At 61.0% G+C, this 18,312-nt stretch overlaps 1 protein-coding gene across 4 annotated transcripts in view; it reads right to left on the bottom strand.

The window, feature by feature from the left end:
• NDST1 (N-deacetylase and N-sulfotransferase 1) overlaps positions 1-18,312 on the bottom strand; it is a 36,551-nt gene that overhangs the window by 6,038 nt on the left and 12,201 nt on the right. Inside the window, exons 1-10 of one of the 4 annotated variants that reach the window (XM_019478506.2) lie at positions 12,804-12,943; positions 8,686-9,449; positions 7,243-7,725; positions 6,401-6,488; positions 5,451-5,605; positions 3,246-3,431; positions 2,413-2,541; positions 1,857-2,039; positions 1,285-1,381; positions 785-908 (exon numbers count right to left, since the gene is read on the bottom strand). In XM_019478506.2, the coding sequence (XP_019334051.1) occupies positions 785-908; positions 1,285-1,381; positions 1,857-2,039; positions 2,413-2,541; positions 3,246-3,431; positions 5,451-5,605; positions 6,401-6,488; positions 7,243-7,725; positions 8,686-9,195 (1,955 nt within the window). In that variant the 5' untranslated portion in view covers positions 9,196-9,449; positions 12,804-12,943. Of the gene's footprint in view, positions 1-784; positions 909-1,284; positions 1,382-1,856; positions 2,040-2,412; positions 2,542-3,245; positions 3,432-5,450; positions 5,606-6,400; positions 6,489-7,242; positions 7,726-8,685; positions 9,450-11,275; positions 11,570-12,803; positions 12,944-18,312 lie in introns of those variants that run through there. The other 3 variants (XM_059712920.1, XM_019478505.2, XM_019478504.2) reach the window with 3 other exon arrangements.

The raw sequence follows: 18,312 nt of genomic DNA, 5'->3' as shown, positions 1-18,312 counted from the left end.
CTCTGCTGTGACATGGACTTTGAGTCCCTGCTATATGTGCCACAGCAAGCACCGGGCACATGCAGGCGGGCTGCCTTGCTGCCTGGAGCAGTGGCTCACCATAACCACGCAGCAGGGCCCAGGAGTCACTAAACAGATGCATGAGCAAGGTAACTGCCCTTGGCAATGACGCACTAGCACCAGGTGCTGCCACTTCAATCACGGGCTGAGCATCCAAATATGCAGCATGTACAGACCACAGTGCCAAGCTGAAAGGGGTACGGGTCAGAGCTGGGCTGAGCTGCTGGACACTGCATGCATAAGGTGTCTCACAGACAGAGCATCTGTCCTAGGCTCTGAACACACATTCAAATAATCTGGAAGAATTCTCCCAGGTTTGTTCTCCTGGTAGAAAACTCACCCAGGACAGCACGTACAGACATTTGCTCTCCTACGATAAACTCTCCAGGGGTGATTTAACTGTGGCTGAGCCTAGGTTATTTTTCTCCTGGACCAACTATTGTTACCCTGGGAGAAAAAGCCTGAACATCTGTACACTCGTGGTTTCTCCTGGGAGAGGAGTGACTCTCCAAGGAGAAGCTGAGCGTCTGTATGAGTAAGTCTCTCTGCTCAGGGCACAGGGGCTGCTTGGCTGAGGGGGTAGCCAGCATCTAGCTGTGATTCTGGCCCTGCTCTGCTATTCCCCAGGGAGTCTGGGACAAACCCCACGCTCACTAGGCTTCCAGTTCCCCCTCGCACTGCCATGGATGCTCAGAGGTGGGCACTGGCCCCGAGGGAAGCCTACCAGTCAATGCCCTTGTGATAATTGTGTCCGTTGAAGAACTGGATCTCCTCGAAGGTCTCCGAGCTGGGGTAGTTGCTGCTGAGGTCCGGATGCATCCCCAGAAACAGGTAGAGGGCTGTCGTGCCTGGGAATGGACAGCAAGCAGAGCTGAGGGGAGGGATTCCCCCCCTCCATCTCAGCCTCCACAGCTGGTCAGGGTACCCAGCGCAGCCCCCGGCTGGATCGGGCTTTGCCATCCTCCGAGGAGGCAGGGGCACGCTGTGCTGATGAAAAGCACTGAGCAGAAAGAGGCCACACCAGCTCTGAAATGCTCGATCCACTTATCCCGGATGGCAGTGCTCCCGGGGGGAGCCAAAGAGGAGACACAGAGGCTCCCCCCTCTGCCCCAAGCCCCGGATAAGGAGAACCGGCAGGACCAAGGCAACAGCACTGCTGAAATGGGGACACCAGCTCGCTGCCGGGGCGGGGGCCAAGGCGTGGTGGGTGGGAGAAGGAGGTACCTGTCTTCTGAGGCCCAATTATGAGCAGCTTGGGGAACCGGTCACACGTCTTCTCTTTGGACCAGATGTCCTTGTGGCGCTTGTCCTCGCAGGGATCCTGAATGCACGCAGGGTCGTGAGGGTCAGAGGAGCACAGGAACGCCCGCTCCAGCCTGGTTTCTACCCCAGTGCTGCCGCTGGGTGCCCTGGGATGAGACACCTTCCTCCTCCCCCGGCCTCTGCTTCCCCACATGGGGAGAACAAAGCCTCCCTGCCCTGCGAAGGGCATCAGAGCTCCGTGGACACTGCGTTCTGCATAAAAGCCCCCAGTAGCACTGCAGGTTTTGCAATGCATTGAGGGCAGATCCTGCATTGCCAGCAGGGGCAGAGCCCAGCCAGCAGCAGGACGCAGCATGCTGTTCACCCAAGAGAGCACAGCCATCCCCTGGGGAAAGCCTGCCTGCCGCTTCATGGCTTTCCAAGTAACTTGTGGTTTCCACCATAAACGAAGCCCTCAGCCTCATTGCCTGGCCCCCGGCTCCACTGCTCCCCGGGGCTGCCAGCATCCCTCGAGCCAGGGGCCCCTGCAATACCTGCCAGAGAGGGTCCTTCTCCTCGGAGAAGATCTGGAAGTATCTCTGGGCCAGCTGCACAGGTGGCAGGGTCTGCAGCTTCAGGTTGGTCCAGGAGCGGAGGAAGCGAACCAGGTGCCGGAAGGTGTACAGGCCCAGGCGGTCATTGCCATAGTTGGACAGGTGGGTCATGAAGATGCTGATCTGCAGCGGAGCAGCACGGGGGCAGGTGAGCGAGACCAGGGGCCAGGCCCTGGGGGCTGGCTTCCCCACAGGCTACTTTGCACGGCCAGCACCCCAGATCGCCCAGCCTCAGCTCCGGCAACCCGACAAGTGCCAGTCACAACCAGGCCTCGGCACTGCATTTTGGGGGCTGGGGAGGAAACATGCAGGAGACCCGGGTTCCAGCTCCAGCCCTGTGCTCTCACTTCTGAAGCCAGGAGCGGCTGGAGGTCTGCAGGGAAAGCCTCTGCCTCCCTCCACGAGCCAGCTCCGGGCACCCTCATCAGGCCAAGACCCCCAGGGGCGGCCCGGCAGGAGGAGGGCACAGAAAGCATCCCGCAGAGGCAGCACTCACGGGGTTCAGCAGCACGGTCAGGAACAGCTCGCCCCCATTGATGATCTTGTCCAGCTCGTTGGAGCCGCCGGGGTACTCATTGTAGAAGATGGTGTGCGTGAAGAGGCCGCAGGTCTGCCGTGGGAGCACCTGGGGGCACAGACCATGCACCGCTAGACAGGCAGCCAGGACCAGCCTGATGCCAAAGCCCAGGCCCGGCTCCCCTGCCTCCTGCCCAGGCCTCGGGGCAGTGCTGCCAGCCTGCTAGCTGTCCGCACCAGCCTCGCCTGGCACTCCCAAACCCAGCAGGGCTGGAGCTGGGATCCTCCAGCCCACGGAGGGGCAGGGGAAGGGTTCGTGCCATGCTCTGAGCTGCCAAAATGCATATTCCCACGAGGCTGGTTTGGCCATAGAGGTCCCAGGTCTTTCAGGAGATGCTGGGAAATGATTGCTAAGAAAGGGGAAAGAAAGGGGGAGGCTCTAGTACAGCCCCCAACCCTCCGCTCAACTGGGATGCTGCAAACCAAAGCAGCAGGGATGCAGAGCTAAGAGCCATGTTGTTCTTCCTGCCGTGGGGCCCAGCCGGTGCATCTCCACACCCGCTGAGCCCATGCTTCAGCCCCTGCATTGCCTGGCTGAGGGCACTGCTGATAAGGGAAGCATTAGGAGTAGAGGCAGTGGATTCTGGCCTGGGGAGATGCTCCCATCCCATTTTACATGGACCCAAGAGATGTATCCCTGGGCTCAGCCACTGCTGGGAGAGACCCCACTGGTGCCCTGATGTGGCAGAGTCTGCATCCTTCACCGGTGGGCAGAAGGGAGAGGAGAAGCCCCAGGCAGCCCTCGGCACCTACCATGATCCCGTTGTGGACGAAGCCGCGCCGGTAGCGGGCTGGTTTCAGGTGTGGATACTCCTCGGTGCTGGTGACCTTGATGGCCCAGATCTGCTTCCACGCCTCGTACAGCTGCACGTGGACCGGGTACACACCAGAGTGGTGCGGGGCCACGGCATAGCCCATGTCGGTGGGGATGCCGTGATCCTGTGTGGGAAAAGAGGGTCTCCAGGCTGGGCTGCAACGCCCAGGCAGGCACCAGCGGCCTGACCGGCTGCCTTCCCGCACACCCCGAGCTCTGGGAACGGGCACTGCAGCTGCCCCGGGGAGCCCCAGGGTGCCTGCCCCAGCACCGGGGCTGAGGCCTGCATTTGGCACTTCCAGAAGGCATTTTTGGGAGCTCGTGAGCTTCGGGATGGCGTGTCTGGGCACGGTGCATAGCAGACATGCCCTCAGACAGATCAGGGCTGCCCAGGGCTTAAGGCAGGAGGCTTGGCAGCTCAGCGCGTTCCCAGCAGTGGGGTTCGTGCACATGGAGGGGCAGCTCCAGCCAGGTGCACTGCAATGGGCGCTGCCCCGTCTGACCACACTCAGCGAGGCGCCGAACCCTTCCCGGCCATGCTCGAGGCTGCCGGGTGTATCAGCATGAGGCAGAGCAGCGCCGCTGACCCAGCAGGGCTGGGGTGAGCCCTGGAAAACCCTGGCATGCTTGGTCGGAGATGCTCACACGCCTGTCCTAGCCACACCAGCTGCGTGAGGAGATGCAAGGAAGTGTGGGGAAGGGGGCAGCAGAGAACCGCTCTTCCTGTGAACTTCTCCGCTTTCCAGCAGAGACACGGCGTGGAGGCGGGCGGAGGGACCCATGGGGGGGCTCCAGTGACTGCATCCACATGAGCACCCCTAGCCCCACTCCCCCCCTCTTCCCCAAAAGCGATGGCAAGCTCCTGCCTGGGCCACCAGCGACTTGAAAGCCACCTCCCCCCAGTCTTTAACCAACCCAATTAATTCAACTAATTAATTGATTCAAGCAATAGATTCGTTAATTGATTCAACTGAAGGTAGATGCTTCTTAATCTGATCACCAATGTCGTATCGCCTCCTCCTCCCCCCACCTCCAGCCACAGGCAGCAGGGGCTCGGATGCTTTGCAGGGCGCTGCCGGACCACCGCTCTGCCCACCCCACTCACTGATCCCTACCTGTGGCCCTTCCCAGACACCCCAGGTCAACACCGCCAGTTAACAAGCAATCAAGTAACTCCAATTAAAGCTCTTGAAGCCGAGCCCTTTGCCTCATCTTGGCCACGTGCAACATTTCTGCCAGCATAACTGCTCCTTGAGGCCTCAGAAGATCCGTTCTACATTTCTAACTTAAGAAACAAAAATGTATAACTTGCAAACCAAGCTGTCTCCAAAGCTTAGCTGTTCCTACAATTTTCCTCAACAGGACTTGTGTAGCCTGCCCCGACCCGTCTCTGAACAAAATCTTGTAGGTTGGAACTGACCCAGCACAAATCATGCCCAGGGCATGGTGATACCCAGGACAAAAGGTGCAATCCCAGGGTAGTTGTTCTCGGGGAGAAACCATGCTGATACAATCATATCTGGCCCCCGGGCCGGGGTGCACAGATATAACCCTGCAGCTCGGGTTGAAGTGGAGTAAATCGTGTGTGTAGACAAGCCCCTGGTTTCACAAACACCCGCGGGATTCGCTGTCTGGTGCCAAAAATCCTTTTCCCAATTTAGCGCCTGTCTCCTTTTTACACGGCATCCATTGCTCTGGTGAGCAGGGGGACACGCCAAGCATCGGAGCGCCCGCCTGGGCACCCACGCATCTGCACCCCACTACCCACCAGTGCCAGAAGGCAATCCCAGGTGGGTCTCATCCTCTATGGAGGCACCGGCAGAGAAGGATGAAGGGGTCCGTCTTGGGCACCCTGCCCCAGGGAGCAGGGAGAGCATCCTGGCTGGCTAATGGGACTTGTGGGAAGTTGCTGGGGGCTGTGCTAAAGCAGGGGGTGGCCAAGGAGGTCCTTGGAGAGGTGTCCCTGAGCAAGCAAGGCAGGCAATACCGACATCCTTTCGTCCCCGTGCTCCGAGCTCCCTGGGGAAGGCAGGCTCTGACCCTCACGGGGGATCTGGGCATTGAACTCAGCCCAGCGAGCATCTTCCCTGCCCCTTCCCACCGAGCCCCCCCATGCACGCAACCGCGGCCGGCGTCTTACTCACGACAGCGAATTTCTTGTTTAAGGCCATCTGCTCAGCCAGCACCGACTGGTTGTGGAAGAGGTGGGGCTGCATGTGGCTCCACATGTGGGGGAACCACCAGAACTCCCTCACGTAGGACAGGAGCAGGTCGTCGCCTTCGTCCTCGGCGTCCGTGCCTGCCGGCCAGCAGCGTCATCAGCCGCCTCCCCCGGCACCGGAGCGCCGAAGGACCGGCGCCTGAGCCCAGCACTCAGGTCGCCAGCCTTGCTCCTAGCCTGCCTGGCACCTGCTCTCTGCCCCTCCAGGTGTAGGGGGCTGGTCGACGGGGCAGCCAGACAGCCCTCCCCATGCCCCTGTGAGAGCTGGGTGAATCAGGACTTAAGGATGAGCCTAGCAGTGTCTTCAGCCACTCGACGTGGCCGCCATGGCAATGTCTGGGTTCCCCTCTGGTACGAGATGCATCGATGGACTGTCTATCTGCCGGCCGACCGGCCATGCAATACCCGGGACAATGGGCAAAGCAGAGCAGAACGGGACACTTGAGCTCCCCATCACTTGGGGAATCCAACGAGACAGACCCCAACGGGGCACGGGTGGCGACGGACGGCCAGCGGGCATCATGCTGCAGCACATGAGAGCAGACTGGGCCCTGTCACTGGCTGTGACCCCTTCCCCGTCCCTGGGGATGATGCCATGGGCCTTCATTTGGAAAGGGCTCTGACATGCATGGGACCCAGAGCCACGTGCCCCTGGGCCAGCTGGCGTGGCTGGTCTCAGCCCTGTGCTATTCTTCTCTGGTTGAAGGAGGTTTTAAAGGGAGCGTTGGAAGGAGAGGGCACACATCCCCTTTTCCATATCACTGCCTCTCCCCCAGGACATCGCAGCAGAGGCCGTGACCTCCCAGCTGGACAGGAGGGTGGCTGGGGGTTTAACCCTGGCAGGGCTCTGGTTTGTGCATGGACTGCACTCACCTGTGTGGAAGAATTTCCCTGAGTATCCCAGGTTGAAGGTGAAGTTGGGGATGTAGGTGCGCAGTTCGTTCTGGGTGTCAAACAGAGCCTGCAGCACGGAGAGAGATGGTTGGGGGGCCAGTCGGGAACCAAGTCCCCTCCCAGCCACTGCAGGGAAAGTTCGGTGCTCCAGATGCTTCTCAAGCACTACAACCCCCAGGTCATACCCACGTCCTGGGCCTCACCAGCTCAGAGCCCCAGGAGACCTGTGCAGCCGCGGCACAGCCACGCACTCCCAGCCCTGGCGGCAAGTCCCGCGGGACCGTGCATCAGTGTCAGGCACGTCCACTCTGCCGCCGGCAGTGCCCAGGGGAGGCCACCCACTCCCTCCCTCCCTCTCCGCAGGAGAAAACCCTGGAGATGAAGCTGTGCACAGTCTCCAACAAGCAGTGCTGGATGCTGGGCACTGGCTCGGGGCTGCCTCGAGTCAGGGACCCATGGCAGGCAGAGGGGGAGTGAGTGGGCAGGGCAGGGATCAAATCCCACCCCTCAGACTTTTCTCTGGACCAAATAACCCTAGTTGTCCACACTCTTCTTCAAATCTGGGCCCAAAGCTGGACACGGGACCCCAGGTGAGGCCATGCGGCCATCTCACCTGGGCTACAGACGTGCAACGCTCCTGCCTTTGCTCTGAGCCCGACTGGACAGTGCATTAGGACCACGACTAGATGCTTCCAGTCCTGGCTTCAATAACCAGTGCCAGGCTCTATGCTCCCAGCCCTCCCTTCAAACCCACTGGGCACCAGTGAGCCCCCAGGACCACAGACCTCCCCCCATCACTCCAGGACTGAACCCCACAGTACCTTGACATCCTCCACCTTCATGCGGGTGCCTTCCTTGCCCACGAATATGTCATCGATGTCGACCAGGATGTAGCGGTCGAGGGGCAGCGAAAGCCGCTTGCTGGTGAGGAAGGAGACGGCGTCCACAAAGACCAACTTATGCAGCCAGAAGCTGAGGTTGTTGCCGAAGAGGACGCGCTGGATGCCGTCGTGCAGCCCCAGGTCCTGCACCACGGTGGTGTGGAGCGCGGCGTCCACGCTCATGTGAGGGATAGACTCGGCCGAGCGCGTCTTGGCCAGCAGCACGGGCTCGTAGGTGGAGTGGTTGGACTGGAAGACGGTCCAGTCCTCGCCGGGCAGCACGCCCTTCTCCACCTCACTGGGCCGCGTGATGTACAGCAGCGGAGATTTGGGGTTGATGCTGCAGTCCTTCAGCGCCAGGTTGGAGTGCAGGAAGAGGGGGAAGCCCTTGAGCTGGGCGCTCAGCAAGCTGTTCTCGTTGGCCTGCGGTGGGGACGGACAGCGTGGCACTGCAGGTTCCCCGCCGTGCCTCCCTGCGTACAGCCCCTACCCCCAAACCCCTCAGGCTCCTCTGAGCCACCACGGGGCTTGGACCCAGGCCATACCCACGGCCTGTAGGACCCCCGGGAAGGATGGCCCAGCGGTACGATCTAAAGGAGAAGGATGGGTTGAAGGGGGCGCAGCATGCCACAGGTCACCAGTGCCGTGTGACCCCGCCTGGACTAACCAGGCTCCCACAGGAGGTGGCACCTGTCACCTCCGCTGTCCACAGGGTCTCCTGAGAGCAGCAGGTACCACGGGCTCCTGCGCTCAGATCAGGTCCCCAAAGCCGGAGGCTGGATCCTGTCCTCTTCCTGCAGCGGGCTCCGGGGCTGCTCAGGCCCCTGCCCTTCCCAGTGCATCCCAGTGCGAGATTCCCAGCAACCCCTCCCCCCTTGTACCCAGAGAAAGTTAACCCTTGCCGTGCTGGAGGGACAAGCCCGAGCAAGCCACAGCGACTGCACGGAGCAGTAATCAGCCCACAGGCTCTTCCTCACTGGAGGAAGGAAGCTTTGCAGGCACAGGGAGGGCTCAGCAGCAAGGGACTCTGCCTCTGGGCAAGGGCTGGGGTCAGACAAGTCCCTCCGAGACCCCTGGGGACAGCTCCTGCAGGGACAGTCCCAGGGTGGCTGGAGAAGGACACCCCCAGGCACTTATGTGATGACCCCACACAGTCCCCAGAGACCTGCTACCATCCTCTTGGCTTAGCAAACCCAGAGGCAACGCCCTCCACAGCAAGACACATCGCTTCCAGCTGTAGGAGAAGCAGCCGGTCTCGGCAGAGGGAGCAGACAGCAGCCGGTGAGCTGCTGGGCTGATGGCCGGAGACTCAGAGTACCCCCCCACGGCCAAACCTCATACCCCAAGATGCCCCAGCCCTGCTCCTTCCCCCTGCCCCGGTACCTTGAAGAAGCCGATGATGCCCACACCGTACTCCACGCAGTACTTGTCCAGGAGCTCGCGGTTCCAGGCGTCCAGGTTGACGTACTTGAGGATGTTCTCGTAGACGATGAGGGCGAAGCGGCCCCGGTCCTTGTCCGTCAACGTGGGCATGTCCCCCTTCCCGGGGGCGATCTCCGTCCGGTACTTGAAGCGGCTGGACTCCAGGATGGCCACGATCTCCTGGCCCAGCTGCGAGTACAGGCTCTCCACGAACACCAGCACCAGCGGGTCCGTGCGGGACGAGTCGGCCACCTTGAGCGGCTTTAGGGGGAGGAGGCGCGAGGGGGCCACCTTGGGCTCCTCACAGTCCGGCCCCGGCACGTCCCCGGAGGGCTCCAGGCCCCGCTTCCAGCCGTACAAATAATACGCCGAGATGAACACACTGAGCACGCAGAAGGCGAAGAGCAGCAGCAGCACACCCTGCGGGGACACCTGCCGTGCGCCCCGCCGCAGCCACCCCAGGGCGCTCATCCTGGCTCCGCGGCCCCTCTTCTCAGGACAGAGCAGGAGCTTAGCACACCGGCAGGGCACGCGAGTGGGAGCTCCCCGCCGCCCGGCTCGTCTGGCTCCCTGCCCGGTTCATGTCACCATGGCAGATCCGCTCAGTGGCCCCGTCCCAAGGAGAAACGGCATGGCCTCGGCATCGCCTCCTCCCACGGGCCAGGGCCTCAGGCCTCGCTCTCAGGGGATGCCCGGGCGCCGAGGGCAGGTCCCCGCTGCATGCTCTGTGCAAGGGAGAGAGAGGGAAGCATTGCCAGCGATTCTGGAAAGAGCCACGTCTCGCACCCCTGGAAACCCCGGAGGGGGGAGGCAGCCGCGGCAGCGGTCGCTCTCACGTCCGCGTGCTATAAATACTGGCGCGTGCAGCTCCAAAGCCTTCATTAATGCAGCAGCAGAGCCCCCTTCGCAGCCCATGCACGTGCCGGCTCCGGTGGAGCTGGGCATGGAGCAGGGATGTCCAGGGGCAGGGCGCACGTGCCTGGGGGGCCGAGGTGGCATCAGCCGGAGATCGGGGCAAGCCAGGCCAGGGGGAGACCCAGGGAACTCCAGGCCTCGGTTCCTGCACTGATTCACTGCATGGCTCTGGATGAGTCACAACCCCCCACGTGCCTCAGTTTCCCCATCCCTGCAATGAGGGAATGCCAGGTACAGCCTCCCAACCAGCTGCCAGGACATCACAGACATGAGAGTCATGGACTTGTAGAAAATGAGGGTTGGAGGGCTGGCGGTCCAACCCAGCCAGCTGGACACAGAGGTGGGGGGTCACCTGGGAGGTCCAGCTCAGGCCTGGCTCTTTTGGGGATCCCAGCGACCTGCAAAACCTGCTCCACCCAGTGAGAGCCCAGCAAGAGGCACCACGGGCCCCAGGAACCTCTGCCCACACGGTCCACGGCGTGGAAAGGTTGCATGGGGGCTCCCATGCTCCCTCCCGTCCCTCGACAGCTCTGCCCCAACCAGAGTGCCGCGCGACCCACACAAGCCCAGCCGGTGGGAGGAAACATTCGTCCTCTGGTCCCCAGGATGCGTCCCATGCCCCAAGAAGGGAGCCTTTGGCTCCTTGCACAGCTCTGGGGTTGGGGGCTGCACCGGCAGGGAACACGACCCTGCTGGGGCTCGAAACCTCGCTCTCCTGGCATCCGCACACCCTGTCCACACCGCGCGCAAGATGCCTGTGCCAGGCGGGCTGCTCCGGGGCCGAAAGCCGGGCACGTGTGGGAGCAGCAGCTTCGTCCTTGCCAAAAAGAGCAGGAGCAAGCACGGTATTATGTGGGATTTGAGTGGTATCTATAATATCCAACTATGAAACTATAGAGCGAGGCGGCGGGAGGGGAACAGAGAGCACCTGTCTCTCTTCCATGAGCCTTGTCCTCTGGCACCTCCGGCCCCACTGGACACAGAGGAGGTGAGCCCTGGTCTTCGTTCGGATTCAGTGCCCGTGCCCCTCGCTCCCATAGCGGCCAATGCCCCTTTCCTCCAAGAACGTGTCCAGCCCCTTTGGGAACGTGGCTAAGCTGTCGGCTTCCCCCAAACCTGGTGGCAGCCAGCTCCATGCTCTGCCGGTCCCTTGCTTGGCAGGGGGCTGCAAGTAGGCTCCGCAGAGTTGCTTGACCCAACACCAGCCCATGCCCTCCCTGGTGGGGCAATAAATTGGGGCCGGGGTCAGACACCCCGCCCCGTCCCCTGGGGCTGGCATCTGCACAGCAGCCCGCTTGATGCCAGCCCTGGAGGCCACCCCCGCGCCGTGGGGCCACTTTCAAACGCTCAGCCGGAGGAAGAGTAATGGGATTAAACTTTTCCCGGCTGACCAGGAGCAGGGATTACACCGTAATCCTGTCATTCCTGCCCTTACCTGGGGCGCAGGGAGCACGGCCATGTCCTACCACCAGCCCCCGCGACTCGTGTGTCTGCCCTGGGGGGCTCCCAGTTGCCCACAGAGCCCCCCCGACTCGGCAGTGCAAACAACAGCAGAGCTTGGCCCTTCCCGGCATCTCGCACCCACCTCGAGCTTCCTGGCCTGGCACACCCGTGACCCCAGCGGGGCTTTCCTTACCCGCTCTGCTGCTGGATCGGCCCCTCCCTGCACGCAACGCCCCCAAAACCGAGGCTGGACCAGCAGCGGCACGGAGCCCGAGCCGGCGTGGCTATCCACGCAGAAGCCCGAGCACATCCCCGTCTCTCCCACCCACCAGCAACACCCGCTCCCAGCCCTGGCAGTGCAACAGAGCAAGCTGGTGACAAAAATTCCCCGGGCAGGGCCCTGGCTCGTTAATGCCGGGCTGCCCCTCCGCCCCCGGCCCCATTAACAAGCATGCAGGCCAAAGAGCCGTCCCTATTTCCATCTTCTTCTCCGCCCTCCGCTCCTTTCCCCCCCACCCGTCTGGCTGCACAGGGCAGCCTCCACTCCTACACGTCACGGGGATATTTAATACCATCCGCGGAGCGAGGTTTCAGATAACTGCATTGGAAATGCAGCGGGACATGACCCCGTTTCGGAGAAGGCGGGCTCCGCACGCCGGCAGGGACTGCATTGGCTTCTCGCTCTGTCTCACCCAATTCCACCCACCCCCAAACTTTCTTTGCCCTGCTTTTTTGCTGTCTCTCCAGGCGCCCAAACAACATCTGAGTTGAATTTTCAGGCTCGGGGTGACAGAGGGCATTTTCAAGGGAGCCAGGAGGAGTTGCGGGTCAATAAACGGGCCAGAGTCGGGAAACACAGAGCTGGCTAAGGAGTCTTCGTGGGGATCCCCCAAAGTCTATGGGAATGCAACCGGGCACTTGGAAACACAGCGGGTCACAAAGTAGGAGCGCGTCACGGTGCAGCCGCGTTGCAAATTATTCCTCTTTGGGGAAGAAAAGGAAACGCGTCTCTGTATTTCAACCCATTCTTTGTGCAGCAGGGAAGCAACCTGGGTAGGAAGAGTCGAGACTACGGAAACTTCCCCGCAGCGCAGAGGCATCAGCAGAGTCCCCGCGGCAGAGTTAGGACTGTGGGCTGAGATGCAGCTGCCAAGATCCGATCCCCGAAGAGTGAGAGTCACCCGCACCCCGCGGATCGGAGCGAACACACGGCCTGGCCCCCTGCCCACGGCTCACCTGGGGCCCGGGAGAGGTGGGGTGCAATGCAGGGCCCCGTGTGCATTCCCGCGCACGACGGTGGTGAGGCACAGGAGGTGCCCAGCTAAGCACCCGGGGCCCTCGGCAGACTTGGATAGCATGCCATGAAGCTCCTGGTGCCAGCCTTGCACACGGCGCAGTCGCCTCTCCATCCGTGCATCGCAAAGCACTGTGCCCGCATGACTGAGTGACGCCCAAACCACCCAGGAGGTGCTGTGCCCCCACCCCATGTAACCCCCCGAATGCACAGGCAGCTTCTCCAAAGCAAGGTCCCTGCCTAGCCCAAGACAGTGGGCTGTAACCACCTAGCCCATACTTCCTAGGCGGGCACCGACATCACCGGTGTGCATCAAGGCCGTTACACCCACTCCCCACCCCATCTGCCTGCAACCCCGCCGGACACCCCAGCCTAGGGCGCTTCCCAACCCCGAGCTGGGGCACGCAGGGAGCGGCGAGAGAAGCACCTCGGGGGTTCATTTCCTCGCCAACTCCTCCGTCGCCGACGGGCCCTGCTCCCTCCAGCCGACCGGAGAGGGCTTCCGCGTCCCAGCCGATCCCTCTGCCGATGCACAATGAGGCTACCGAGCGCTGCTAATCTCCAAAGCGCTCAGCAGACACGTCCCCCACAACGCCCCCCGACTCCCGACGCGCAGAGCAAGCATCAGCACTTTGCTTTGATGGGCTCCGGACAGACACCGCCACTCCGGATCGGGGGCTGTCTCCGGGGACCGTGCCGAGAAGGAGCAATTTATTAAGCGGCCTATCTCCACGCTCCGCCTGGATTTCTTATTTCTTTCATCCTTAAAAAAAAAAAAAGAGAGAGAGAGAGAGAGAGATGGCTGATGCTCCAACCAGTCTCTTGCTGCCTTCCCCGTCAGCTTTCCTTGGGAGTGACATCAGAGTTCCCATGGCTACAGGCAGGGAAGTGACAGCCACCAGATTTAATGTCAATGCCGGGAGAGGCAGAAAGGGAGACGGGTCCTGACAGGAAGAGATTATGCATCCGACTTTAATCGCCGGCCAGGCAGGGATGGGGAGACGGGCGGCCGGCGGGGCCGCGCTCTCGCCCTTCTGCAGAGCGCTCGCCACGCAGCTCCTGCCCCGCACGGCCGCGAGCACGGCGGCTTCCTCGCTGGAGGGACACACACGCACACAATCCCCCCTTGGTTAAACACATCAGGGTGACACACACACACCCCCCTAGTTAAACACACTGGGGTCACTCACACACACACACCCCCCAAGTAAACACACTGGGGTGGCACACACACAAATGCGCCCTTTGGTTAAACACATTGGGGTCACAAGCACACACATAGATGGGGACACACACACACCCCTCTGGTTTAACACGCCAGGATCACAAGCACACACTCTTGGTTAAACACACTGGGGTTACTCACACACGTACACACACACACACACCTGATTAAACGCACTAGGATCACAAACACGTTGGGGTCACTCACACACACACACACACACAGTTAAACACACTGGGGTAGCACACACACAAAGGTGTCCTTTGTTTAAACATATTGGGGTCACAAGCATGCATGCGTACACACACGCGCACACACTTTGGTTACTCACACACACACACACATACACACCTTTGGTTAAACACACTGGGGTGGCACACACACAAAGGTGCCCTTTGTTTAAACACATCGGGGTCACAAGAATGCATGCGTGCACACACACACAGACTTTGGTTACTCTCACACACACACACACACACACATACACACCTTTGGTTAAACACACTGGGGTGATACACACACACGCGCCCCTTGGTTAAACACACTGGGGTCACAAGCACACCCCCCCCCCAGTTAAACACACTGGGGTGCCATGCACACGCATGCCCGCCCCGCGCCCCCCGTGCTTTCACAGGCAGCCCCACATGGAGTCAGCGGCACGGCGAGCTCGAGCACTCTGGGGCGGCTGCACAAAACGGAGAGGAGGCCGCCGCACTCTTCTCGTCACCCTCGCTCGCTGACGAGCTTCCAGGGACCTGGCACCATGGGGGGAAACCCACCCCAGGAGCAAGGTCCCATTGCACGGGGCAGCAGGACATTTCCAACCGGTCTCCCGTGCCCCGTTTTCCTTTGCCACAGACCTGTCCCCTCTCCCTGCCGGGCCTGCAGCTCACATTGAGCTTGTAGCCTCCCCGTGGCGCGTGCAGCTCCCTGCCTCCTTCCCTGCTCAGGCTCTGGGGCTCCCATACAACACGCAGGTGCCAGGCCGGCAGGACGGCTGTCAGGGACACGAGACGTAGTTTGTAAAACAACCCGAGAGAGACACAGGAAAGGTCAGGAGCGGAGCTGTCAGGACCCAACTTCGACCGGCGCTAAATATAGGCCGCGCGGCTTCACTCTTTAATTTCCTGCCCGTGGCGAGATCTCCGCGCGCCTCCCCGGGGAAGAAGGCTGCCACATTGCTAGAGCGCTAGCCGGCAGGCGCAGCCTGAGACGCCCAGGGGACGGAGCGGCAGCAGGTGTGCGCCAGACCCGGGGGAGGCAGGCAGCTCCACTCCACCTCCCTGCCTGCTCCCGGCCTGGGAGTGCCGTGCTGTGCCCACGCGACCCCCGGGCAGCGCTTCCCTGGGCGGGCACGGTGCAAACAGGGCCCAGAGGCTTTTGCTCTAGCCCTGTCCACATTCAACCGCCCGCCTGGAGCTACGCTGGCAGTAGAAGGGTTTGCCAAGTGCATGCCAAGCCCTGAGGGACAAGGACTCATCCCGGCTGCCCCTGCCTGCTACTAAGAAGAATATGGGAAGGCATCACCTGGTACGAGTGGGTCGGCACACCGGGGCAAGGAGTCAGCCCACTGTGCATGAACTCAGGGCATCGGATACGCCCCGAGGTCTCAGAGACTCAGGAAAAGCACCCATTGCTCGGCCTCACAACCATTGCCACTACCTCCTGCTATCCAAACAGTTCTCAACTCCTTTTTAGCAGGGGGGAAGAAGCCTGTGGACATTTTGCCACCAGCACCCACGGCCTGCCCATCACCGTCCACCCGAGAGGAACACAACTCGGCCATCGCCCCTCGTTCTGTACAAGTGACAGCCAAACCGAGAGAGTAACGGCCTGGAAATCTCCTTCTAGTTGTTTTATGCATTGCACGTGGAAGTGCTTGGGACCGGCGGTTTCTGCATGCATGGGTCTGAGGCTGCAGCAAGGAGGAGAAAGACCTTTTTTTTTAAATGGAAATTTGGTGGCAAATACAGCCTAGGCCACAGCTGGTGGGGGGTGCAGCGCAGCGGCAGGATCTCCGATCGTGGAGAAGCGGGGCTGGAAGGGCGCTCCGGAGGGCACATGTAGTCCAAGCCCTACCTGCGCCCTGTCCAAACCATCCCAGACAAATCAGTAGCCTAACCTCTAAGTAAACCAACACCGTCAACCCTGACACAACACCACACATCACACCCAAACCTGACACAGGGAAAGCCGGGGGACCGCAGCAATCAATGTCCTGCTTCTATGAAAGGCTGTTAATATACACTTAAGAGACCCCGGTAGAGGGCCATGCCCCCCGTTGCAGAGGAAAGCAAACCCCCCTCTGTCCATACCAATCTGACCAGGGGGTAAAATCCCTTCCTGACCCCAGATATGCATTGCCCTGACCCCGAGCAGAGGGGAAGACCCTCCAGGCTCAAGTCCCAGCAGTGGCACTGCCACAGCCCAGTCCCCATCCCCAGCCTGGGCTGCAGCCAACACCCGGTGCCTTCAAAACACCCTGAGACACGAGCCTCATAAAAAACCCCAAACTGGGGGCCCTTTACAACAAGGCTCAGTCGTGCATTGAAAAATGAGAAGTGTCCTATCAGGACCTCAAACCAGAGCAACATCATTTCCCAGGCAAGGGGAGGTTTGCAGGGAGCCGTAACGTAGTCCCACTGACTACGTGGATCGAAACTGCTGCTCTGATGATGAGGAACAACTTCATCCTCCAGGTAGCACGCCCCATATCCCCACCAGACAGAAAGAGCCCGTCGGCCCCCTTCAATAGCACCTCTGCTCTCTCCCACGGCCCTGGCATGCCCAGCCCCTTGCAATGCCCAGGTTTGTGGCCAAGCCAGTAGGTTTAACCAGTCCCACCGGCACAGATCACGGCACAAGGGATCTCCCGTCTTTGCAGCTTCAAGCCCAGAGCGGGGGGGCTCTGCGAGCAGCATGCATTGCTCCTGATTGTGCAAGACCAAAGCACTGGAAAGTTGGATTAAAGAAAGGGGAGAAGGAAAGCACAGCTCACATGTGTGCACCAGGCAGGGTGGGACAGACCCCGTGCGGCCCCCGGCCCAGCCCTGCCAGCCGGCCGCTCGCCGCGGGACTCCACGCGGCCACTTTAATCCAAGGCCCTGACAAACAGCATCACCGTCAAACCGGCTTGGCACCCTCCCCCCTCGCTCTCCCAGCCAGCCCCAGCGTGCCAGTCATCATGAAACATTAACGGCAGCTCCAAACTCATTTGTGCTTTGTCTCCAATCTGGGCCAGCCGCTCTCCGAGGGGAATAGCTCTGCTTTGCTCAAGCTCATCATCGAAGGCGGCAGGGGGAGGGGAAGGGGCAGATTTGCCATGCCGTGGTCAAAGGCAGCTTCGCGGGGCAGGGAGGAGTGGGGATCTCTCGTCCAGGCGTGCAGCAACCAGACCTGATCCTATGGGGAATTTAATTTCTTTTTTTATAAAGCAAAAAAGTAGCCTGCCGTGCATCTCGCAACCTGCCCGGGCTCCCGCATAAATCGAGCTGCTTTGTGCGACCATGCCGCTACCAAAGACAAGGAAATAAGCAGAGGGGATAAGACACAAGCAGCTTCCACCCAGCAGCAGCTTCAAGGACTCACCCCAAGCCAGATCGGTGCTCGCTCCACCCCATCCCAGGCCAGAAGATGCATGAAAGTCTCCCTGCCCGGTTTCCCCAGGGTGGAGACAACCGGGCACAGACACAGGCAGCAACAATTCAGGGCCTGGTGAGTGCCCGCTTTCCACCCCGATTTAACTGGCACGCAATAGTTTGCTGGGGAAAAGGGAAAAAATAAAAAGAAAGGGAATGAAAGGGTTTTCTCATCCCACAGGCTTCCCAAGCTTGGGGGCTGTGGTTCTCAGCAAGGCCAGGCGATGAGTCAGGAGTTCAGTACTGGGAAAAAGAAAGCGCTCCCAAAAGGTCATGGGGAAGCGGAGCCAGGGAGAGGAGCTGTGGTGGAAAATGTGGGCAGGAGCCTGGCACCGAGCTGGGATGAGTATCAGCCGCCCACACCCCTCCCTGCCAGCACTGCAGGGACACGGGCCTGCCCCGTGCCCCAGTCACGCCCGAGCGGCTGCCAGAGGATGCAGAGGCTATGACTATACCGCAGGGACCGCGTTCAGCTGCAGGATGCATGGTGCTGCCCAAGCACTGCCCCAGCCCACGTCCCCCAAGGTGGAGAGCTCACGCAGGCCCCTCTGCCAGGCTGCGCCATCTAGACCCCTAGAGAACGCCAGTCACCTCCTCCCACTCGCCGCTGGCAGCATCGACCGTATTCCCCGCAGCCCCGTGCCAAGGGAAACCTCCCCCAGTGCCACCCTTAGCCACGTGCTCCCGCTTCCTCCCTGCTCCGCTGGGATGGCCCTCTCCAGCCTGTTGTGCTTCCCCCTCCGGCTCCCAGGCGCGCGAGCAGGTAGCTGCTCTCAGCAGCTGCGCCAGGAAGGGAGGTTAGCAGCTCCAGCTGTATTAATTGGCCACATGGGATTTGCTTATTCTTCTCTCCCAGAATGAAGATGGGGGGAGGAGAGGTAGGGGCACTGCTTGCAAAGGAGAAAGCATGAGCGCACCAGCTTCCTCAACACGCGCAGGCAGCTTTCAAGGGGGCCCTGCCCGGATGAAAGCCTCCGAGAGCTGCAGACGTAAGGAAGGGAAGAGAGCAAGGGTCTGACACCTGGTGCAGGCACTCCCCCTCGGTCTGGAGCAGGATACGGCCGAGATCTGAC

The sequence above is a fragment of the Alligator mississippiensis genome, chromosome 9, assembly GCF_030867095.1.
Source record: "Alligator mississippiensis isolate rAllMis1 chromosome 9, rAllMis1, whole genome shotgun sequence".
Classification (NCBI taxonomy): domain Eukaryota; kingdom Metazoa; phylum Chordata; order Crocodylia; family Alligatoridae; genus Alligator; species Alligator mississippiensis.
Note: the sequence above shows the minus strand (reverse complement) of the source record. Positions and strands in the feature narration are given on the sequence as shown.